Source organism: Lissotriton helveticus, chromosome 4_1, assembly GCF_964261635.1.
Source record: "Lissotriton helveticus chromosome 4_1, aLisHel1.1, whole genome shotgun sequence".
NCBI lineage: Eukaryota > Metazoa > Chordata > Amphibia > Caudata > Salamandridae > Lissotriton > Lissotriton helveticus.
Window position 1 is genome coordinate 156,773,213 of NC_136063.1, and position 25,111 is coordinate 156,798,323.

The 25,111-nt window shown below is 45.1% G+C and overlaps 1 protein-coding gene across 1 annotated transcript in view; it reads left to right on the top strand.

Moving 5' to 3' along the window:
- LOC144827078 (uncharacterized) overlaps positions 1-25,111 on the top strand; it is a 141,526-nt gene that overhangs the window by 19,490 nt on the left and 96,925 nt on the right. The window contains exon 2 of the mRNA XM_078685524.1: positions 15,006-15,128. Within this exon, the coding sequence (XP_078541650.1) occupies positions 15,006-15,128 (123 nt within the window). The remainder of the gene's footprint in view (positions 1-15,005; positions 15,129-25,111) is intronic.

The window sequence follows — 25,111 nt, forward strand, 5'->3', positions numbered from 1 at the left end:
ACTTGTCTCCTCAGGTGTCCCGCAAAGATCTATCCTAAGCCCTCTCCTTTTTAACGTATACCTCATTCCCCTCCTTAATCTGATAGAATCATTCGGCATACCTGTTACTTCGTATGCCGATGATACACAACTCATTGTGCCACTGGACAAACTATCTACCAAAGCTGAACTCAACCTGAAACACCGCCTGACCGAAGTATTTCGATGGATGGACAATAACCACCTGAAATGCAATTCGAGCAAAACAGAGATCCTCCCGATTGACACAAATATCTCATTCTGTCCAGCACTATGGTGGCCGGATAATTCTGTTGCCCCCCCCCCAGACAGTGTCGTCGGCCAGGAACCTCGGCGTAATTTTTGACTCTGAACTCTCCTTTGACCAGCATGCCAGAACCATCGCAGGTAAATGCTTCGGAACGATCAGATCCCTGAGAAAGTTCTTCGACTTCCTCCCCATCGATGCCAGAAAGACAGTGACAGTCGCACTCATAATCTCGCGACTGGATTACTGCAACGGCTTGCTTGCAGGAGTCAAAAAGAGCACTCTCCTAAAACTGCAGAGCGTACTTCACACAGCCGCCCGTCTTGTCCTGGGCCTACCCCGCAGATCCTCCATCTCTGCAGCGCTTCATTCACTCCACTGGCTCCCCCTTCACAAAAGGATTCTCTTCAAAATCCTGATTATAGCCTTTCGTGCCTACAACAAGACAGGCCCTAAATACCTCACTAGGCGCTTTCCCCACTACGTGCCCAGCCGTCACCTTCGTTCAACCGATGACAACCTCATTCTTCTCCCGAAATACAATCTGAAAACGAAGGGTGATAAGACCCTTAGTTTCCTTGCTTCTAAAGCTTGGAACAAACTGCCCAAAACCCTCAGACAACAAACCCAGGAAAAACCCTTTAGAAAGCTGCTAAAGACATGGATCTTTACTCTCCCGGACGACTACTCCAAAGCTTCCATCTAACCCTCCTGGACTGGTTCAATTAGGCTCCCAAGCGCCAAGATGCTCCCTCCGGAGCGAACGTCGCGCTCTAGAAATACCCCACAAATATCACAAATATTACTCAGAGATCGCCATTTGAATTGTTTAAAGGTAGATCTCCGAATACCAGATTATGTCCAAGTTGGATGGCCTGGGGTAAAGGTGTGAAGGACAAGAGTATTGGTGATTGGAGGAAAAAGGAGGAAATTATGCAACAAAGGAACAGGTAAATATTGATAAAAGGAAGGAAGTTACAGAAGTTATTGTAAAAGTGGGCGACCTAGTACGGGTAAAAGCTCCTGTAGGAGCATTATCCTGGTCCAAATACACTGCTCCCATGCAGGTAGTGAAATGTTTCAGAAATGCTGTCAAATTGCAAATAGGGAAGATTTGGAATTTGAGTTGTGTTGTTGTTCTCAAGAATAATTCTCATTTTAATATGTGTGAAGAAAATGTGGATGTTAAGCCCAGTGTCTCAAAGGAAAGTTATCCAAGACATAGCTTTCGCAAAACATCTGTACCAAACTATCTGAAGGATTATGTTGTTAATTAACATTTTAGTTTTGGATTTTAGTTTATTTATATCTCAAGCTTGCATTTGTTCATACTGTGTAAATTTGACGTGTATTTTGCAACACCATCTTATTTACTCTGTCTTTAAGTTATATTGTATCTCAATATAGGTAGAGAGATGTGTGGTGTCTTTCTAGATTCCCTCGTAACCTGTAAATTCTATAGAACATAGAATGTTTGGCGCATTTGATTATCTAGGAGTCAGTTGCTCCTGGGTAGCTGATGGCTGAGGTGTAATTAATAAACCTCCATACAAACTGAACATTGATTCCTGGTATTATTAAGAACTTTAACCCCCCCTCCTCCCATTTAGCAAATCAGGCAATTAACATGTGGTCCACATTTACAAGTTAAGGCAGTTTTGAATTTGTCAAAACATGATGTATAGTGTTTTGCAATGTATGCGAGACTGCATTAAATGAAGCTTGCAGCCAGTAATGTTTGTTGTAATATCAGAGAAATCAGCAGTAAAATCTGGTGCACCAGGCTCACAAACAGCCAAATACAATAAGCTCACCGACCTGTCACATGACCTACCCTTCCGGACCTGCGCTGGCAGCTGGCCCGTCGAGAAAAAAGAGAGCTGCCTCCTGACACCTCGGCTGTATAGGAGCTTTCAAGGTAGAGACTCCGTGCATTTAAGCGCCAGGCAAAGTTTCTTAATTATTTTAGGGAAATCAACAGTAACCCCGCGCTGCGCACCAAAACGAAGAGGCCCTCAAATAGCTGAAGAACATCAGCCCACTCACTGACCTGTGATAGTGACGTCATCTCAGAGGTCGAAGTGCATTAAAAAAGTAAGTGAACTGTGATGCTGTGCACAATGGGGGCGGGTTCAAAGGCGTGGCAAAACAAAACAAAATATTCTGTAACTTTTCTCGGTCTTTCACCTTCATGTATGTACATATAAAATAACACACAGCGTAAATGTAAAATTGTACTTTATGAAACCTCAATTAGTTAGTGCACTGCAGAGGTCTGTGTCTGTAACCAAAGAGTCACGGAATTGAATCCTGGTTGGAGCAGTGGAGAATAGTTAGGAGAGTAACACAGGTCCCTGCAGCCCCTTTGGCGCATGCTCCATTGTTACAACCCTTTAAAAACCTCACACCTTTCCAATGGCAACCAAAAAACACAAATCTGTGTCATCAGGAATCTTCAAGTGATTCCATTAGTTAAAGGCATTACCGCTTCTGAGCTCCCTTTACATTTGCGCTTTGGGCCATTCTGCAAATTTACATGTCTTTTAGGTAAGCAGGCACCCTGGCAAGCAGGCTTGTTTAGCTGTCTGCATGCCTTCGGTTTCATAGTGCACTGCAGCTGAAGCATTTCAGCTCGCGGAATTAACAGTCCTGGGATCAGTTATCTTTTCACAGAATGTAGGGGAAGGGTTTACCTTAAATGGAAAAAAGTATGGGCATGTGGTGCCCCTCCGATCCTGCCCACTTTGAGCACTGCATCATCTACACTTTAGAAAGGGACTGCACTGGCGACTGGCGCAGAAAGGAAATCAAAAGCTGCTGCCGGCCACCCCCACTGGTCTGCCTAGTTGTTGTATTTAAGGTCCAGACAAGGTTTGTTAACATTGAGCAAATCAACAGTAAAACCCTGCACTGCCCACCAGACCCCACCGACCCTCAAACAGCGAAAAAATATTAGCTCACAATGGGCCAGATGTACGAACACATTTTCCCATAGACACAGAATGGGTAAAACAGCTTGATACATCTGGCAGAATATTACCTGTCAGATCTTCCCTCTGAACTGCACTGGCTGAGGTCCAGCAAGGGAAACAAAACCTGTTGGGCACTGCCTTAACATCTTTGGGGCCAGTAAGCCACACTGTGGGGTCACCATGGGGTTGCACCTTTCTCGAAAAAACCAACCAGACAAGGTGCCACCCCCAGATCCATGTGAGGGAACTGCAGGGTGCTCCTGATTTTATTTTATACTACGGTTGGCGCTGGCAGACCACGCGGTATGCTGGAGCCCCTACTGGCCCGTGTAGCACCTATATACAATAACTATGCAGCTCAGGCCAAAAGTGTATTTGACACAGCAGGCCTGGATCTAAGGCCGCACAGAGGGGACCCACTTGAGTGCACCTCGCACGAGGTGGTCATAGCGCTATAAATGCGTGACTATTGCATTTTAGTGCTGTAATGCGGACACCACACTAAAACGTGTTAGTCTAATACCTGATGCAAGGTACTTGGCAGTACTGCCCAGATATCAGCGAATGCTCCAGCATACTGACACCATCACTTTGAGTTGGCAGCTAGCCATGTCAGCCCATAGTACTTAAATGCTGCTCTGGAAGTGCAACAAAGGACAGCAGGTACATGCATTACCTCCTCGTCTGTCTACCTTGCCACAGTCATTACCATTGAGCTTAACTCCGGTGAACAGAACCATCCAAAGTCAAAATACACTCCACATACTTGTCTTCACATTCCTCCAACATGGCCGATTTCCTTTTCCTCTCTTAGATTATAAAAAGGAAGTTGCCCCCATTCATTTCCTCGTTCCAACTTCGATCAAGTTGAAGCTGCCCTTTTTGGGGTAGGGAGGGATGGGAAACCTTGATGGTGTCATGGAAAACCTGGATTAAGTTTGCCAGTAAATAAAGTTCGCATTAAGCCGTTGTTCCAACGTGCTGCCAGTGCCTTCAAAATACGCAGTTGGCCATTTGTCGCCTATGCTGCTTTGTTCATAACACTGTACCACCTCACAATGTGAAAAATCTTCACCACTGGCTCAGGCTGTACTGTATTTCCATTCTATGTATGCTGTGGAAGATTTAGATATTTTGACACCTTAACCGTTCCAGACCATGGCCAGTGTTGATTTGTACTAGTATTCCCCAAATCCTCCTAAAACACATCTTCATCAGCCAGAAAGGGCTCTCTACTGTGCATCAGCAGTCAATTACCAAGCAGGAGTTTATTTCTGAAAAACCAAATCTACTGACCCCCGCAATCCGGGATCAGTGTCCCAGGATGCAGGATTTATATTGTTTAATCTGCCCCTTACCACCAGTTTTTTACCTGGCAGTGACAGACAGAAAACAAGGGCATTAGGTAGTGGATCCTAAATAAAGTGGGTGGTATAATGCCCTTCCTCTGAACACCCTCTCCGTTAGGCCGTTGGAGGTATTCTTCATTTGATGGGTCAATGAAGACTTGCTCAACAGCAAGCTGGTGGTACACGGACTCTAAATTAAGTTGCTGGACCAATGCTACAGGATACTCTATTGCATCTGCGATGGAGCACCCTGTTCCTCAAACTCTATATTACCCCCACCCTCGACTTCAAGCATTAAAGATTGTTGTACACTGGACTATAGATTCAGTAAGAGAGCACACACACACACATTGTTGGAAATGGCCCTTTTTGCAGGGTTATCCCCAAATGTTTTGCTTCTTCCTTCTATTTTTTCCTGACTTGTTTGTGTTGCTTTTAGGACTCTGGGCACTTTACCACTGCTAATCAGTGCTGAAGTTTATATGCTCTCTGTGTAAATTGTGTTATGGATTGGTGTTTCCATGATTGGATATTTGATTTACTTTTTAGTCGCTAGTAAAGTGCACTGAGAGTGCCAGGACCTGTAAATCAAATGCTACTAGTGGGCCTGCGGTAACTGCAAACACAACAATGATGGACAGAATGTGGATCAATGTCACACATTCACCCCAGTCCAAGGATCTGGGCCCAAATCCATCGTTTTTCCACTCCACACCACCCTGGGTTAGACAATGGCGATATGCAAATCAGCGCTGACCCTGTGCCCCATGGGAACAGACCAGTCCGAACTACAAAAGCCATGTCCTTCCCAGAACGGAAACAAGCATCCGAGGACCGGCCCGGTTTCGAGGTAACACCTCTCTTCAGCCCGGCTAGCTTGATTCCAGTGGTGTGGAGTGCCTGGGACTCACGTCTGAGCATCCCCAGTACACTTAGAGCGGTAACTGCAAACACAACAATGATGGACAGAATGTGGATCAATGTCACACATTCACCCCAGTCCAAAGATCTGGGCCCAAATCCATCGTTTTTCCACTCCACACCACCCTGGGTTAGACAATGGCGATATGCAAATCAGCGCTGACCCTGTGCCCCATGGGAACAGTCCAGTCCGAACTACAAAAGCCATGTCCTTCCCAGAACGGAAACAAGCATCCGAGGACCGGCCCGGTATCGAGGTAACACCTCTCTTCAGCCCGGCTAGCTTGATTCCAGTGGTGTGGAGTGCCTGGGACTCGCGTCTGAGCATCCCCAGTACACTTAGAGCGGTAACTGCAAACACAACAATGATGGACAGAATGTGGATCAATGTCACACATTCACCCCAGTCCAAAGTTCTGGGCCCAAATCCATCGTTTTTCCACTCCACACCACCCTGGGTTAGACAATGGCGATATGCAAATCAGCGCTGACCCTGTGCCCCATGGGAACAGTCCAGTCCGAACTACAAAAGCCATGTCCTTCCCAGAACGGAAACAAGCATCCGAGGACCGGCCCGGTTTCGAGGTAACACCTCTCTTCAGCCCGGCTAGCTTGATTCCAGTGGTGTGGAGTGCCTGGCTGATGAGAGGTGTTACCTCGAAACCGGGCCGGTCCTCGGATGCTTGTTTCCGTTCTGGGAAGGACATGGCTTGCCATTGCAAAGTCTGTGCGCAGTTTGTAACTGCCATGTCAACTTGGCCAGTGCACACACTTGCCAGTCCCTAACCTTCCCTTTTCTTACATGTCAGGCACCCCTAAAGAAGGCCCCAGGTACCCCTGTGGGCAGGGTGCAGCGTATGTGAAAGGTAGGACATGCCCTGGTGTGTGCGGCATGTCCTGATAGTGAATTACAGCCCATTTCGTTTTTCACTATTGCAAGGGTACCTGTTCCCCATTGGACAGAATGGGAAGTTTGTTTATAACCTCTTCTAAACATAACTAGCCTGGGGAACTAGGTAGGAAAATAACATTTAGTATGCCTGAACTCAGAATCTAACAATGCATCTTTTAGTAAAGGTGATTTTTACATTCTGTGTTTGAAAATACCACTTTTAGGAAGTAGGTATTTTCTTGCTCAGTCATCCCGTGTGCCTTTGCTGCAATGTGGATTGCCTGTCTGGGGTTTGGACGGCAGATCGCTAGGAAGCCAGGGTGGCTCCCGATAGTCTAGGTAGGTCAGGAAAGGGCTGAATAGACCTGGGCTGCAATGGGGGAAGAGGGAGGAGATTTCCTTGCACCTCAAAGGGCCTGGTCTGCCTCTGACAATGCTGTCTCCAGTCCGTGCCGGGAAATCACACCAGAGAAGGCAGAACTGGTTCTGGTTGGGCACAGACACCCTCTGCCTAGAGGATCTAAGGATTTTTGGATACAAATACTGGGGCCCAGACCCCTGAACTTTAGAACTCTTTTGGACCAAGAAGACTGCTAAGAAGAAGAGCTGGAGAAGCTGTGAGGAGGAACTGCCACTTTGCTGTGTGCTTTGCTGGGGTGGCCTGCAGTGGCTGATTCTGTCTTTGGCAGTGAAAGGACTGGACTGAACTTTCTCCAATCTACTTTGATTGGGGAGTATAGGGTGAAGAGGGTGACCCTTGGTAAAAATTACACAATAGACAGTGTGCCTGCAGAGAGGCACGCAGGGATCATTGTGAGTCATAGTATGTCGTAGGAAGTCACAAACATGTGTGGCTCCGCCAATGGTAACCTGTGTGCCGCTAGACATGTACTGAGTCCATTAGAACTGGGCTGTGGCTAAGTACCCATGGCGGCTGAAAAGGTCTGTATGACCCTAGTTTGAATAAATATACCTTTACGTGGGACCTGTCTTACATATCCAACTACAAAACTAGTCTTGGTTGCATATTGCCAGATATATATCACACGACTCAGTGACCCTAGAGCGCATTTAAACAAAGGTTAGGCAACTTTCTATTAAGTTTAGAAAAATATAGAGACTGATGTGTGCGCCGATATCATAAGGTGGGTGGTAGTAAAGGTCTAGTAAGGCACACTCAAATGCCCCTTACCTATGATATAACCATAAAAGACATTGTGCCTTTGTTATCTTGTGTGCGGTATACCCAAATGGTCAGGCTATACAAACCTCAGGGGGGGACATGCATCGATTAGAGCTTGGGAATGTTCTCTAGGGAACACGAGTCGAACACAGTGAAGCATTAACTCGTAAGCAGCTGCCAACATAATCAGAGGTATGATAGAACTCCTGGAGTACGCACATTACAGTGGTGCCCGTAGTGCCCCTCTAAATCATGATCGGATTGCCCATGTTGAAACACAAAAGCACATGCGGGCGCCCTTTCAACCGGGCGCTTACCCGTAGATGGGCGCCCCCATGCGCTTTTGTGTTTCAACATGGGCATTCTGATCACGCTTTAGAGGGGCACCACAGGCACCATTGTAATTCACGGACTCCAGGGGTTCATCATACCTCTGATTATGTGGGCAGCTGCTTACGAGTTGACGCCTAAACTGGGGTGGCATGGTGAGCAAAAGAACGATGGATTTAACCCAGATCTTTTGACTGGGGGAGAATGTTTGCATTGTCAGCATTCCGTCCATCATTTGTTTGCTGTAACACTGTTTTTAATCCTGGCACTAGGAACGAATCAATAAAGTTTATGTTGCTCCTGGTAGCTAGTCTTAGCATCACTATCCTGATATTCCAATCAACTTTTGTTATTGCGCTGCACCCCTTACCTAATTAGTTCAATGTATTCTCATCTGCAGAATTTAGTATATCCTTCACAGAGTAAGAAGAAAAACATCCCTGAGCTCCTCCCTCACTGTGAGCCGGGTTGTAGCCCTTGGTGGGGCTAGGTGTCCCCGTCAAGAGGAGAATCCCAGATGATGAAGCATGCCACCTCGGTGGGTGATGGGATTACGTCCTAATTAAGGGACTCCCCCAGAAGTACCCTGAGATAATCTTTGCTGTTTCTTTTCTTGTATAGTTTTTCACCTAGACCCGAGGATTTCTTGTGTTTACATATATATTTAACACTCATAAACCTTTGAAAAACACTCACAGACACTGGATGATGTCATCAGTGATGTCATTTGGGATGTCATCCGTGATGTCACTGATCATGTCATGAGTAATGTAATATGTGAGCTCATAAGCAGTGCATTGCGGGGGAGTAAGTTATAGTTAGCACAGCTAAATATAACTGCTGAATTTCACTGGTTTTGTGTGACTGAAATATGAGCTTTACTAAAATGCCCCTCTAACCTTTGTTTTTTCAGTTAATTTATAAGATTTTTTAAATTCTATTTACTAACTATAATGTCCCTGTAACCTTTGGTTTTTTCTAAGGTTTTCTTTTACATGAGGTAAGACGCCCATCGCAATGCACTGTGGGGGTGGGGTTGAACTCAGGGCCTACCCTGGCAATGGTGCCCTCCCCAAGTTTGCTGCTCCTGCCCCCTCCTCCTTGCCATCAATTGTCCGTGACCCTGCTCCCTCATTACAGGCATGTGTGACCATTGTTCTGCCACTGCCCTTCCTGCCTGCCCTAAACAGTTAGCTTGCTGCCCCAACCACCTCCTCCTACCTTCTGTTATATGAGTCATTGCACCAGCCACTCCCTCTTGCCCTGCATTATCCGATGTGTTGCCACTGACTACAATTTAGCTCAATGTTTCTGCCCACTCCTTCTGCCTTATGTTCCCCAATCCTATGCAGCATTATTGTTCTCCTGCTTAGCCTCAGTGCTTATCTTGCTTTCACTACTCTCCTTCCCCCTGCCCTCCAATGTCTGTATGCATGCCACTGCCTCCTCCTTTCTGCTCACCATATTCCATGGAACCTGCCACCCTCCTATTTACTTGGAGTGTTCTGTTCAGCTGCCACTTCCCCTCCCACCTGCCTAGTATGGTCAGATAGCTGCTGCCTGTCCCTGCACCTGCACCTCCACCCTGCCTCACTACGTTACAATGCTCTATCCCGTTCCACCTGTCCCCCATGTTTCATTTTGCTGACACCCCCTTCTGCCCTCCATACTCTGTTGTACTGCAACTGCTTTTCCTGTCTACCCCACATGGACTGTTGTGAAGTTCCTTCCCCTGCCCTCTTTTGTCTGTATCCAGCCCCTATCCCTCCCTTATGCCCACCTTGGCCGTTGTGCTGCACCTAACCCTCCTGCTTGCCATGCATGGTATTCTGTGCTGCCCCAGCCCCTCCCACCAGCCCTGTGTCGTGAGCTTGTTGCCCCTGAACCCCTCCCACCTTCCCTCCATTGTCTCTGTTTACTCCATGGTCATCTTCTGCTCCTGCCCTGCCCCCTTGCCCCCTGTCTGTTATTTTTTTTTTCCACTGTATAGTTCAGAATAAGCCTCTCGGAATAAAGGCAGGGTCTTGGAAAATAGAGGAAATCCAACCGCCTGCACATGCTCTGTGAGGTATCTTGTTTCCTTCCCAGTATAAGAATTGGCTTGGTAGTTTGGTTTGCCCTGTTCCCATCATGCACTGGGACAGGAACAGACTAATTTGCATATAGCCAAGTTCTGAGCTGGGATGGTGCAGTGAGCTAAAAAACGGTGATGGATCAAGCCCTGATCTCTGGACTGGGTAAGAGTGGTCTGCTTAATTCAGGCACTCTGTTCATCACCACCCCCTTTTCTGAATCATTTTGTCCACCATAGGCGTGGAAGGGTATACTCAGATGTGAGTCCCTTGCTCATTGCACCATCAGGATTCAAGCAAGCTGGGCCGACGAGGCTGAAATGCCAGAAACCGGTCCCCGGTAGCTTGTTTCCTTCCCAGTATAAGAATTGGCTTGGTAGTTTGGTTTGCCCTGTTCCCATCATGCACTGGGACAGGAACAGACTAATTTGCATATAGCCAAGTTCTGAGCTGGGATGGTGCAGTGAGCTAAAAAACGGTGATGGATCAAGCCCTGATCTCTGGACTGGGTAAGAGTGGTCTGCTTAATTCAGGCACTCTGTTCATCACCACCCCCTTTTCTGAATCATTTTGTCCACCATAGGCGTGGAAGGGTATACTCAGATGTGAGTCCCTTGCTCATTGCACCATCAGGATTCAAGCAAGCTGGGCCGACGAGGCTGAAATGCCAGAAACCGGTCCCCGGTAGCTTGTTTCCTTCCCAGTATAAGAATTGGCTTGGTAGTTTGGTTTGCCCTGTTCCCATCATGCACTGGGACAGGAACAGACTAATTTGCATATAGCCAAGTTCTGAGCTGGGATGGTGCAGTGAGCTAAAAAACGGTGATGGATCAAGCCCTGATCTCTGGACTGGGTAAGAGTGGTCTGCTTAATTCAGGCACTCTGTTCATCACTACCCCCTTTTCTGAATCATTTTGTCCACCATAGGCGTGGAAGGGTATACTCAGATGTGAGTCCCTTGCTCATTGCACCATCAGGATTCAAGCAAGCTGGGCCGACGAGGCTGAAATGCCAGAAACCGGTCCCCGGTAGCTTGTTTCCTTCCCAGTATAAGAATTGGCTTGGTAGTTTGGTTTGCCCTGTTCCCATCATGCACTGGGACAGGAACAGACTAATTTGCATATAGCCAAGTTCTGAGCTGGGATGGTGCAGTGAGCTAAAAAACGGTGATGGATCAAGCCCTGATCTCTGGACTGGGTAAGAGTGGTCTGCTTAATTCAGGCACTCTGTTCATCACCACCCCCTTTTCTGAATCATTTTGTCCACCATAGGCGTGGAAGGGTATACTCAGATGTGAGTCCCTTGCTCATTGCACCATCAGGATTCAAGCAAGCTGGGCCGACGAGGCTGAAATGCCAGAAACCGGTCCCCGGTAGCTTGTTTCCTTCCCAGTATAAGAATTGGCTTGGTAGTTTGGTTTGCCCTGTTCCCATCATGCACTGGGACAGGAACAGACTAATTTGCATATAGCCAAGTTCTGAGCTGGGATGGTGCAGTGAGCTAAAAAACGGTGATGGATCAAGCCCTGATCTCTGGACTGGGTAAGAGTGGTCTGCTTAATTCAGGCACTCTGTTCATCACCACCCCCTTTTCTGAATCATTTTGTCCACCATAGGCGTGGAAGGGTATACTCAGATGTGAGTCCCTTGCTCATTGCACCATCAGGATTCAAGCAAGCTGGGCCGACGAGGCTGAAATGCCAGAAACCGGTCCCCGGTAGCTTGTTTCCTTCCCAGTATAAGAATTGGCTTGGTAGTTTGGTTTGCCCTGTTCCCATCATGCACTGGGACAGGAACAGACTAATTTGCATATAGCCAAGTTCTGAGCTGGGATGGTGCAGTGAGCTAAAAAACGGTGATGGATCAAGCCCTGATCTCTGGACTGGGTAAGAGTGGTCTGCTTAATTCAGGCACTCTGTTCATCACCACCCCCTTTTCTGAATCTGTGAGGTATTCTAAGCAGCTCCTAGAAGCGTCCAGGTCAGTTGAGTGTATTTGTTTAGTCGCGTTCTTTCCTTCGTTCACTCCTTTATTTGTTTCTGCGTCATGTCATTCAGGCTTTTATTTGTTCACAGTATCATAAAATAAATTTCCTTTGGACTCTACTTCAGGACTCTTAATATTATTAACTATGTGTACCAGAGTACACCTAGATCTCACTCATTAAAGCGCACATCACTCATGTAAGGGAAATGTAACCATATACCCAAGCCTGACAACAACGTTTTTATGAAAAAGAATAAATCTATTTATTAGTTGGATGTCCTTTATTACATAGGGAAGAGGGAGATATACTATTTTATAACATATGATGACGTTTTTTACTTTGATAAAAAGAATTCCTTTTTTTCCACCAGCAAACCATATCTCCATCTGAACAGGGTGTCTATTTTCAGAACTGATAAGTTTCAATATTAAGAGATAGACCATATGCAAAGTTATACTACGAATGGATCTGTTCGGTTTTTAGTTCAGGTTACGCTATACCAATCACTTACAGAATACACCATTAGATAAGATTTTTAAAGCATTAAATATTCAAATTTTTGTCTATCTTGTAAAAATGGAGTGATGATAAAATTTTAAAATGAGTGATTTAAAAAGAAAAATCGTGGCAGAGAGACATGTTTCAAGATGGCGGAACACGTAGGAACAAGAAATCAACAAATCCAATCCAAACATGACAGCTCCTATTAGGAAGGTATGTTAATCCCTATCCCTCATTACAGGGATGAGGGTGCAGGTGATCTTTTTGATCTATATAGGTTAATCTGGGTATGTATGCATCTCTCTGTAGAACCGATGCACCAACTAGGCCGGGGTTAAATACGCCTACGATATAGGCAAGCTTTAAGTCAATCATCCAGGTTGAGGTTCTACAAAGGACATTAATAAGGTGAGACAAACATAATTATGGAAATAATACATGCCATATTGCATTATACCATTCCAATCAGGATAACCGTCATGCAACTATATTTTAGATGCATCCCACATTTTTAATCTGAATACTAGTGAGGAGGACGGAGGTATCTGCCCCAGTCTCCCACTGCAACTTCACGTCTTTGGACGCCCTTATATCCTCCTATAATAAGTAAAAGGTGAGGAATTACGATTTATTTTGTAAAGTTTAGAAGCATAACAACCCTAGAAATAGTTGTCTAGGATGTGTGTATATACCGGTATTAAAGTAGAATGGTATGCCTGGTGGGTTTCTATGATTTTTATGTTTGAGTGAGTGAAGGGAATAATAGCGGATATGCCCAGGGGCAAGTGATTTGGTGACAATGTATCAAGACATCGCCTTAATATGTATATTATTTAGGTCTGACAGGGCTCAATGTACCACACACTTTTTGTGTTAGCCTATTGCTTTCGATATGTCATACAAATAGAGGCGGTACACAAGTGTGACAGGGTATGCTCAGACGTGAGTCCCTTTCTCACTTTGCCACTGGATTCAAGCAAGCCGGGCTGAAGACGGCTGTAATGCCAGAAACCGGTCCTCGGAAGCTTGTTTCCGGTCCAGGGAAGGCATGGCTTGGCAGTTCGGGCTGGACTGTTCCCATGAGGCACAGGGTCAGACTGATTTGCATATAGCCATGTCTGAACTGGGGTGGCAGAGTGGGCTAAAGAACGGTGATGGATCCAACCCAGATCTTTTGACTGGGTGTGAGTGTTTGATTGGTTCAGATGCTCCGTCCATCACCACCCCCTATTGTACAACTAGAGGCAACATTTTTGTAATTGTATTACTAGGAAATATTGTCAGATGTGACATGGACATCTCTCACTGTATTGTGAATTTATGGTGAAAGACTTTCAAGAGACATATATTGATATTTGTGTTTTATTACAAAGGTGTTTTTAACGGTTACAGTTATAACCAGTTTTTCTTTGAGAGTCACAATTTCAGTCTTGACAAAGATGGTATTATAAGGTTTCCATCTAAACGCGTCAACGCCCTCCAATAGAAACACAATCCGTGAAGAGACTGGGAACACCGAGTACTTATCAACATTACAGTACCGTGTTCCAGGCATAAATAATTAGAGATCACGGATGTGTGCCATTTCAATGACATATTTTTCTGTCTGTTGTATGTACTCTCTTTTTAACCTGTTATATGTTTTTTTATGTGAATGTGTTTTTCTTAATGTATTCATAATATGTGAATTACCCTGAATCAATTCTAGATGTTATTTGAGAAAACAGCATAATTGACTGTCTACACACTTCAAGTCCTGTGTATTTTTTGATATTTTTTAACTAATAAATAGATTTATTCTTTTTCATAAAAACGTTGTTGTCAGCCTTGGGTATATGGTTACATTTCCCTTCCATGAGTGATGTGCGCTTGAAAGAGTGAGATCTAGGTGTACTTTGGTACACATAGTTAATATTATTAAGTGTCCTGAAGTACAGTCCAAAGGAAATTTCTTTTATGATACTGTTGTATAGTACCCTATTCCTTTGGTGTAAAGGGGTCCCACACATGTCAGTACAATTTAATTTGTTCACACCTTGCAGTTCCGGTGAACGTCTCACTATCTGTACATGTTATAGATTCACGAGCCATTCATTTTCATTCACTTTCATGTATTGTCACTCATTCATAGGTTGCTACTTTGCTCAGTCTTTCATTCTATTTCTCGTTCGTTTATTTATATGCAGTTTGTTGTTCGTTCAATAATGTGTTAATTCCTTTGCATTTCTGTCGTACAGCCCCTTAAGTATGAATGCAACAAGAGAACCCAGCCTCAGGAGGCTGATTGTGATGTATCCCTGGATATATCTACTGTTTCCTCCAAATCATTGGGTTACCACAAATAACTAAAACGAGCATTTGCAATGCAATAGGTCTCACATTTGCCAGAGTTTGAGCTATTGGCATTGTAAATGCTAATGTCTTTTATTTATGTGTTTACAAAACCTGCAAGCGCCTGTTGCTTGTCATTGAAGGTGATACTTAAACAACCTCGGGACATGTCTGTGAAGTGGTGTTTTGTTTTTTTGTTGCAGCAAGTGCCCTGACATGCTACTCAGGCCTTACATCATCAACCCCCACAGAGATCTACCTTACTACCCAAACCTGTCCAGCTGATACTTTTAACTGCATGACCGTGATTTACACCAGCAATGGAGGTAAGGCCTGCTGACACTTGTGATGTAGCTCTTTTTCTCTGGCCTGCAATCTAAAGTGCTACTGATGACTGCTAAAGACCCTCTGGGTAAGGCTGATTCTATAGGATGAAATTGAATAGGTTTATATATTTCGTGTGAATGTGCAAAGGGACATAAATCTCAACTTATCATATTACAGCAAGGAGATTTGTCAGTACTATCCTACAGATGAATACAACACAGTTCCCGTCCCTTAGAGCTAGAACGAATTCTGCTACAATCAAGGATAAGTTCTCATGAGAATTAGTTCACGTCCAATAAGTGAGGCTTTAGGAAGCATTCAGGATCCAATTCACAAAGGTAAACTTAGACCTGAAGTCTAACTGTAGACCTGAAGCCTTAATTTACACTTTAAGTCAAAGGACCTGATTCACAAAGGTAAACTTATACCTGAGGTTTTAAGTTTACCTTTGTGAATTGGGCTCTTATGCATCAGGTCTACACTTAGGGTATGATTCACAAAGGTAAACTTACACGTTTGTGTAGGTTTACGATTGTTCATTATTCCTAAAGGCATTTATGAGTAAAATTTTTACGAGTGCACATATAAAGACAGGGCAGAGACTGCACTCGTAAATATACTACTCGTAAATCCCTTTGGGAATAGCAAACAATCAAAAACTTCCACCTAAGCATAAGTTTAGCTTTGTGAATGTATGGTAGATACAACCAATGATTGCATTGCTTGCTGGTTTAATATAAGCTTCCACTGCACCTCAATTTAGACTACCAGTTGCTGTATAGGGATTGAGAGACCTACTGTTCAGAAGTTATCTGTAAAATACTACTGTCTAATCCTATGCAGTGGACTGCAAATACCGCACTAAAGATATTTACCCCCCCCCCCCCCCCCCCAAAATAGGGAAGGGGGCGGGATACGACGGGGGGGAAGGGCGATTGCATTTTGAAATCTCAGGTACATGTCTGGAAGATGGATACTTTTATATAATACTGACAGGAATGTTTCTTATTAGGGGCTAGCGTCTTGCATTGCAATTATCCAGGCCTTGTGACGCCTATGGAGAGTGGACTCAATTACTATAGATGCCTGTCGGACATGTGAGATATTGTATCATCATAATTCAATCTCAGGACATGATTCTGAATGTAATCGTATTTCACTATTGATTGCAATGGAGCTGTTTCTTTTAAAACAATAAAGAAATATATATTTTTTTTAAAGTTTAGCTTTGTGAATCAGGCCCTTAGACTTCAGGTCTAAGTTGACCTTTGTGAACGGGGCCCTGTCATTCACTTATGTACAACATGATGCTTCGTTCTCAATCTTCGTTTCCTTGCTGTTTTAGCAAAGTGAGGGCCCGATTCACAAAGTTTGGTCCATGAGTAACGGTATAATACTCAGAATTCACCAAACCACTCTGAAGTCTAGGGTAATGCACTAGTGCTCCCAGTTAACGATTTGTGTGAATCGGGCCAATGGTGGCCATCATGGGGCGTCCACTGCAGCATGTGCTGCACTTGTTAAAGGTAGAGACCGTTTCAGGAGCTCCACCTGAATAGCACCGAGCTCTATGCCAAGGATGGGCTCAGGAAGGGGATGCTAGCATATTGTTTTTCATTTTCCTGCTGCACACATATTTCTAGTAGATATCTTTTTAACACACCAATTTGTTTATCCCAAGAGTGTTAATGTCAGCCCAGTAACAGTCATGTGCTCTTCGTACCCACTGGACTTATTAACCCTTGATTGCCCACTGTAAACAAAAATCACAGAAGGTGGCGTGCTTACCATTTTCTTCGATTTTTGTATACTTTCCAAGTTTAAATCTTAAATTGTCCTGTGTGCGTGCTAGCCAGGGTAGTGCAATGCCCGCATGCACTGGTTAAACATACAAGCATATGGGGAGGGTATGGCTAACCCTCCACTCCCTAGCTGCAACTGCGCATTTTTGGATACTAGTTCCATTAATTAGTCTTTCATTAATCCAATTTTGTTTAGCATTTGCTTCAATCTTGACCATATCATTAATGTTTATTTTCTCTCCTTTGACATGTCCACATTTCGACAATTTGTATCCGAAAAATGTCTTGCACAAGCGGGTGCCCATCCAGGCCTCTTCTTTTCGCAAATACGATTTCAATACAACAGATGGTTCAAAGCAGCAGTTGTTTATTTAAAACCCAATGCATTTCGGGCATTTCATTGCCCTTCGTCAGGGGAGTCTAGAAAACAATAATATAAAACAATACTTTAGGTCCAGTATATACATATTGCTGTTGCCTACATAGGAGTAAAATTTAAAAACATTCTTATCCAAACCTCACGCATAATAATACGTGAGCTTGCAGTCTTCCCTTAAAAGTATCCTTCGCTATCCAGCCCCCATCAACCAAGACCTTCAATCACTTGTTTGCATTACAACGGTGAAACAGCAAAAAGACTCGTTTAACTCTGGCATTATATATTAAGCGATTATGTAGACCCCATTTGCACTTTTGTTCGTTAGCCAAATCACACGTGCTTGATTTTAACACATTGCCATTTTACAGTGCGCCTGCCATCTCTGTAGTTTCCTGTATTAAAACGGTTAACAAAACTGCCTCGCTTTAAACGCGTGCATGGCATCTTCTTGTTTCCCACGTTTACAAGATTACAATCTACTCTAGTGCGTGGCGCGTACCTGCTGCTTTTAACTTTCATTCTCCGATCCACATTCGCCTCAACCTTCTCCCTTCCAAGTAATCTTCTTTCTACGCGCCCTCAGTATTAAACTCTTTTGCGCTCCTCCTCCCTCACATGGCACAAGTTCAACCACTGACACCTGTGCCGTTCTCGCTGTCCTACAATTCCCGTAATGCACCTTGTTCACGTAGATAGCCGGCGCTAGGTAGCTTCATGAAATAATTACCAATCCTATGCATCATTGTAAAAGCAACATAACTAAACATAAACAAACGTTTCATATTATCTCCCATGTCCTTAGTTACTGCGAACCTGCTGTTAATTCTTATGTGGTTCTGTCCGTCAAAGTCAATAGGACTTTCATTCATTATTGTTTAATCCTGGGTGCTACTCCAGCAGAGGGCATATATATGTTTACAACAATCACAGAAGGTGGCGTGCAAAAATTGAAGAAAATGGTGTGCACGCCACCTTCTGTGATTGTTGTAAACATATATATGCCCTCTGCTGAGTCTTTAAGGTTTTCAGCTGGAATATCGCAGGGATTGCTGGAAAACTGGCCCTCCCAGATTTTACTGCATGGGTCGACAAGCACTCCTTGTGCCTCTTTCAGGAAACTTGGAGCTTGACACCGGTCCATAGGGTGGGCTTTTCCTCATACTCCTCTCCCGCGCGGGCCTCGGAATCTGGGAGAGGCCGCCCAGCTGGTGGCCTTCTTATTTGGGTCGCGGCTTCTTTAGATTGTAGAGTGGTGGACTATCCCACAGGCTCCCCGGACATACAAAATATTACCCTTATAGACCAAAGGGGAAGAATTGTACTAAACATCTTTAACGTGTATGCTCGGGGTACAAAGGGTGGGAGAAAGTCTCCAGTGATAGCTCTTCTTGAGACCCTGCTAAATAACACCCCCAATAAGACCCGCACCCTGGTTGTTGGTGATATGAACTGCACGTTCGAGCCTTTGGGCTCGGATGTTTCCCTCGACCAGGATGAGGAGGATGCCAGGTGGGGGATCCCGGCTCTGGATATCGTACCGATTAAAAAGTGGACAGAAGTGGCGCTCCAAATATACTCCCTTACTCTCGAATTTAATCTAAGGGCAGCGAATGGGAGGACTTCCTTGGATAGGGGGGGTGCACATACTTACAACAGACCAGGGCACACCTCTAGGCTGGATTATGTCCTAATAGATGTGTGCTTATGGCCTTATGTGAAGGACATGCAGGTGGTCCCTTCGATGGAGAGCGATCACAACCCTCTCTCCCTAGAAATGGAACACTGGTGGCAACCCCAATGGAAGGCCAACTTTAAAGAGGCGCTCGTACCACTAGACGAATCTGAAGTCTCCCCATGTGGCAGAAGAATTAAATGGGCGAAACTGGTCCTATCCGAGGCGAAGGTTGGGGAAATTCAATCCCACTTAAACCGCGCGGTAACATCTTTGGAATCTTCGCTAGAAGGGGTTGGTAAAGTGAGTGGGTTGTTTCTCTCTCTGATTGAAGACCTAACCAATGTCTTTACCCTGTCCTCTAAAAAGCCGGGCACGACAGGAACTAAAAAAAAAGTTTGTGAGGGGTGGTATACCCAAGCTTGCAGGACCCATAAGGCAAAGCTAGTTGAGGCAGTTAAATCTAAATCCCAAAGTGTGATCCATGAGGCTAGGAAGGCTTATAAAAAGATCCTTAATTCGGCTAGAAGGGAGTGGGAAGAAAAATACTGGGAGGACCTACTCCAGGCTAGCAAAATCAGGGATTCCGGGGTGTTCTGGAATCTCATAAGGAAACGGACCAAACCCGATGCAGCCATGAGACCCTGCAGCATTCCACCTCAAAGTTGGGCAAAACACTTTGGGTCTCTATACCTCCCACCAGACGGGGAACTGTCTGTGGGGATGGATCTCATGCTAGCTATCGAACCTCATGCCTATGACCTTTTCACTCCTCTAGAGATTGAGGGGGTTATAGGCTGGGTGGCACCACGCAAGGCACCGGGCCCGGATGGCCTTCCGGGTGATCTGATGAGGGCTTACCCAAGGGAATGGGGAAGGATCATAGCTGCTCTCCTAAATGACATTATGAGGGGAGGAGTAGTACCAGAATCCTGGAAAGGGGCGGTGGTAGTCCCCATCTACAAAAAAGGTTGCAGGGAAACCCCGGGAAACTATCGCCCAATAAGTCTGATAGACTCCACCCAAAAGATAGCTGGTAAAGCTATCCTAGGTAGGATCCTCCATTGGGTGGAGGAGAACAAAATCCTATCAGACTTTCAGGCAGGTTTCAGGGCTGGTATGGGGACTATAGAGCAGGTGTTTAGGTTGTCCCTCTTGGGGTGGAAGGTGGTGGAACTGGGCAAGGGCAGTCTTTACTTAGCCTTTATAGACTTGAAGACTGCCTTTGATCTAGTTCCCAGGGAAGAGCTTTGGAGGGTCCTTTTTGAGATGGGGCTACCACCTTACATCTTGTCCCTTCTTATAAGCCTTCATGCCCACACTTTTGCACAGGTCCGTTGGGGTAATAACGGAGAACTCACGGAAAAAATACCAGTGTCTAGGGGCGTAAGACAGGGCTGCGTCCTGGCGCCCACCCTATTCTCGTTATATCTGAATGGGGTGGTAAAACACCTCCAACAAGAACCAGCTGACGCCCCCTGTCTTGGAGGTGTCCGCATCCCAACCCTGCTTTTTGCGGACGATACGCTCCTGATTTCCAAGACCCCACAAGGACTACAGAAACTTCTAATACGATTCCAGGAGTTCTGTGTTGCAAAAGGTCTTACAATAAATGTGGACAAAACCAAATACCTAGTTGTCAATCCACCTAAAAAATTGGGCCGCCCACCTACACTTAACTCTATTCCCCTGGAGAAAGTAGCCGAATTTGACTACCTTGGCATTCGGATTACGGACAGGATGACATGGGCAAACCACATTGAAAAAATGGTCCTTAACCACAGGAGAGTAGGAGGAGCTCTCATGAGGGAATATAGGGCCTCAACTAGGAGATCACTTACCCCAGTACTTGACATTTACAAGGCTAAAGTAGCGACATCAGCCTTGTATGGGGCAGAACTGTGGGGTCATTGCCGCCTGGATGCCCTAGTTACTGCTGAGAGCAAGCTATTAAAATCCTTCATTGCTCTCCCCCTGAGCACACCATCAGTACCTGTGAGGATGGACACGGGATGTAAAAACATTAAAGACCAGGCCCAGCTTCGCCCGCTCCTGTTGTGGACACGGATTTGGAGGTGCGAAGAATTAAAATCCTATGCTGATGCACTGAGAGACATAATGAGCCAGGGGGGTTGGGCCAAAATAAAATGGTTAAGGGACACCAAAAAGTTGTTGGAGAATATAGGACTAGGGGATTGTTGGCCATCCCGCTCAGCCCCTCCAAAAGAAGTTGTCAAGGCGCTTTTTTGGAAATGGATTGCTGAGCGCCTAATCTCCAGCCCAAATCACTGCAGGTCCACTGCCACCTTTTTACAAATTAAAGACATTGTGGCCTTTGAACCTTATTTGGACTTGATTACTCTCCCCTTTGATCGTGCCCTTTATTTTAAATTTAGAGTTGGTTCCCTCCCGTTGGGAGCCCTGGTGTCGAAATGGTCAACAGCGGATCGCACTTCTCCCAACTGTGCATGCTGCCCGACTAAGATTGAGTCTATTGTGCACGTTTTATTTGAGTGCCCGGATTACGCAAGGCCTAGGAGCTCTTGGCTGAAACCACTCTGCCGTAACATGGGCACACGCAGTTATTTAGTAGCCTTGCGTATCCTAAGCACGGACACTTCCCCCCCAATAGTCTGTGGAATAGCTAAATTTTTAAAGCAGTTTTGGCATATTCGATGTAAGAGATTGTCAGTAGCTGTTTAATTCTTGTTTTAGCTAATTTATTAACGGATTTAAATCCTTTTATCACTCTTAAACATTCTAAATATTTTTTACTGACTTCTTATGGCATAAACTTTTTTTGTATACTGTATTGATTGTATTATGTATGTGCTTATAAGATATCTCTGAGTATCGAATAAAAGCTTATGACTGACTGACATAAATATGCAAGAAGTACAACAGCCCTGGAAGAAACAATCCAACCTCCTATGGAATTACAATACATTCACAAATTCATATAGGATGACGGACCCTCACCTACCTAATGTGTCATGCTTCATCAATGTGTTCTACATCTAGCCCTGTGAAGCACCCAACAGCACTACTGTTCATTGGTTGTAGAGTTTCCTGGTTATGGGTGCCCCATATTTTGATGCTCGAATATTCTCCCTGTGGGTCAGGTTTCTTCCTCGGGATGCAGATCTTCGTATCTCACATCAAATAGTGTGAAATAGTCACCGATGCTTAGGGCATTGTATGCAAGTGTACTCAATGCATAAGAGGGGATAACATCACTACAAACAACCCTTCTTCATAAAAAGGCACATCTTGAGTACAAACAGGGCTAGCTTCCGTCCGTCAGAGGACAGATACTAGAACAGCAACAATGCAAGCTTTCCCTATCACAGGACACATACAAATCAGGACAGAGTAGTATAAGCTGTGCTCCTGTAATGCTTTATGAACTACCAGTGAATTAATTGACTCTAAGGGGCCCATTAGGATCACTGGCGGATCGCCACCGCCCGCATGGCAGTGGCGATCCACCCGTGATTCGACCCCGCCCGCCACCTATTTCCCCCCGCCATATTACTATGGCAGTCGGGCCGCGGCGGTCGGAAAGACAGTCCGCCGCTTTTCCGCCCAGGGAACTTGTTGACCGGGCGGAAAAGAGTTTAATATGGTGGCGGTGTCTGTCAGACACCGCCAGACAAATTATCACGGGGGCGGAAACATGCCTTTCCGAGAGGAATGCGGCAAATGCTTGCGGGGGCCTGTTGCGGGCCCACAGGGACTCCGGGGGGTGTGGAGTGCACATGAGGGGTACCTATGGTACCCCCCTGCAGTTCCATGCACAACATGGCAGGCACCGCACAACATGCCTTCCTGACATTGTGGCGGGCGGTGCTGAGTGCACCGCTCGCCACATTGACAGTAATGCAGGATGCGCCCGTCACTGGGGCGGGCGCATCCTAATTGCCCCCACAGGACCCCCACCCTTATGGCGGGCGGTCACATTCCCCGATAGGATGGCGGGTGGACAAAGTCCTACCGCCGTCCTAATGACCCCCTATATGTTTTAACTTACTCTTGTAGTATGTTTATCTAGGGACCTATATCGATACTCCTATTTCTGACCCTTGTCCGGTTAATAAATCACTAATATCCATACAAAGGCACAGAAACCCGTTTCAGATTAAGTCATAGCGCATGCTGTCACATTAAGCAAGCACTATCCTCCAGCCCCCTAGAAAGCACACCGATTTCTCAAAACAAAACAAACCACAGCAGACCTGGGAAATCCCCCGCAGCTATTGTTTTGATTTCGTTCGAGAACTCCTGTAAAGAATGTAAGAACGACCTGTTCTTATGACATTCTTACTGAAGTCTTATGTCCATCCTTACGTCAAACTCGGCACCTTTCAGGTATAAATATACCGACGCTGCCCTAAGCAAAGACACGGTGGTGATGAGCTTGGGGCAGCGCTACTTGCCGGAGAGCCCAGCTGATGCAGAAAGCCCACGGACGCTGCCCCTCCCTATTTGACGCGCTGAGAGAGACGCTGTCTTTTCTCTTGCCGAGAAATCCAGCCTCCGGCGTTTCCGGCTTGCCCTCGCGGGTAACTGGGATACCGAGTCCTGAGAAAGAGATACCAGCCCTCCTGCCTTCTAAATCCCAGGTACTGAACTGACTAACCCCTTACAGAGAATTCTTGAGTCAGATTCTTGGCAAAACAAACTTAACTTAAACTGCTACTTATTTACTCCCTCCCACGTATTAGGCTTAGGTCAGGTACACCGGGGTAGGCGTAGTTAGAAGCACCAGTTGAGTACGATTAGTCAATGTATATATGTATGTATATCTTTTATCCATTTTAAGTATCATATGGCTAAGAAACCATATCAATGCTTTTACAGTATTATTTTATAATCCTGCTTTTACTGTATGCACTTTACTTAACTATAAGTATTGCAATAATAGCGATTCATTTCTCTTGTATGAGAAAAGAGACTGATCAATAAATAACACCTTTTATTGAACACGCCCGTCTCTTCCTTTTCTCTACAAACTGGTGGAACTAAGTATGCACGTATTGACTGAGTAAAATAGTTGTCTTTTGTTCTCACACGACTCTAGCGATATACTCTTGATTAGGGAGAGCAAAGTTGTCATGTTCTATGGTTGTCAGAAACTAAATCCCTTCTTGTCTATCCAGGGAGGTTAAACTCCTCCTTGTCTATTCGAGAAAGTTTCTAGTGAACTCTGAGCTAGCTGGCACACAAAACTTTAAGTCTAATATCGTCAGTAGAAGACCTAGTTAACCTCTGTCCTACGTCTATACTATTGAAGATATTATTCCAATGCGCAGAGCCTATTGGGATAATAGGAACTACACTACATGGCGCCCAACGGTTTGGTAAGGCGATAAATCTAACGCTAGGCATTAGAGTAACTCAGTCGTGCTTTTCACACAGACCCTTTCTCCCATAAATACTCCAAAGACATCTGGAGTGGGTCGAAGGCTAAATCCGCCAAACCTAGTAGGAGGAGACTCCTACGTATAGTTTTTGGTTTATTCAACGTTGAAGGATACACTGTTCCAAAACATTGTGCACCTAATCTTTGTTTCCTTGAAACCTGATCTGCAACAAAAACACTTCTGTCAGAAAAAATGTCAGAAACTGAAGTAGAGAGGGAGACAGCTAGAATGGCAGCTCGTCTCATAGAGGAAGACACAAGTCTCCTGCAAACTGACCCGGATGCAATACTCATCCCGGTCAGCATAAGAAAAACTATAACATTAAAACTCATAGAAAATGGACTGACATTGAGAGGTGGTACAGTCATATTCGTAATTGAGGCACATGAATATCGGCAGACAGAGGTATTCTATTCATGGATAAACTTTCCAGCAGCAAACGCTGTAACAAAGGAATTCCACTATTACAAGATAGAGGAACCTCCGGATGAGTACACTCCTTTCGAGGAGGTGGAAATACCACTAAAATACCAAGAGCACCTGCTCTGGTTTAAAGGCGCCCTAAAACATAATGATCACATCGCCAGGCTCGGTCCACTAGGTAGACCAGGAGCAACGTGGCCGGTTCTAGCCGGATACACACCACATCCAGACATTGAAAAAATGTCAATACCAGAACTTTTAACACAGCTTAAAATACTGATTA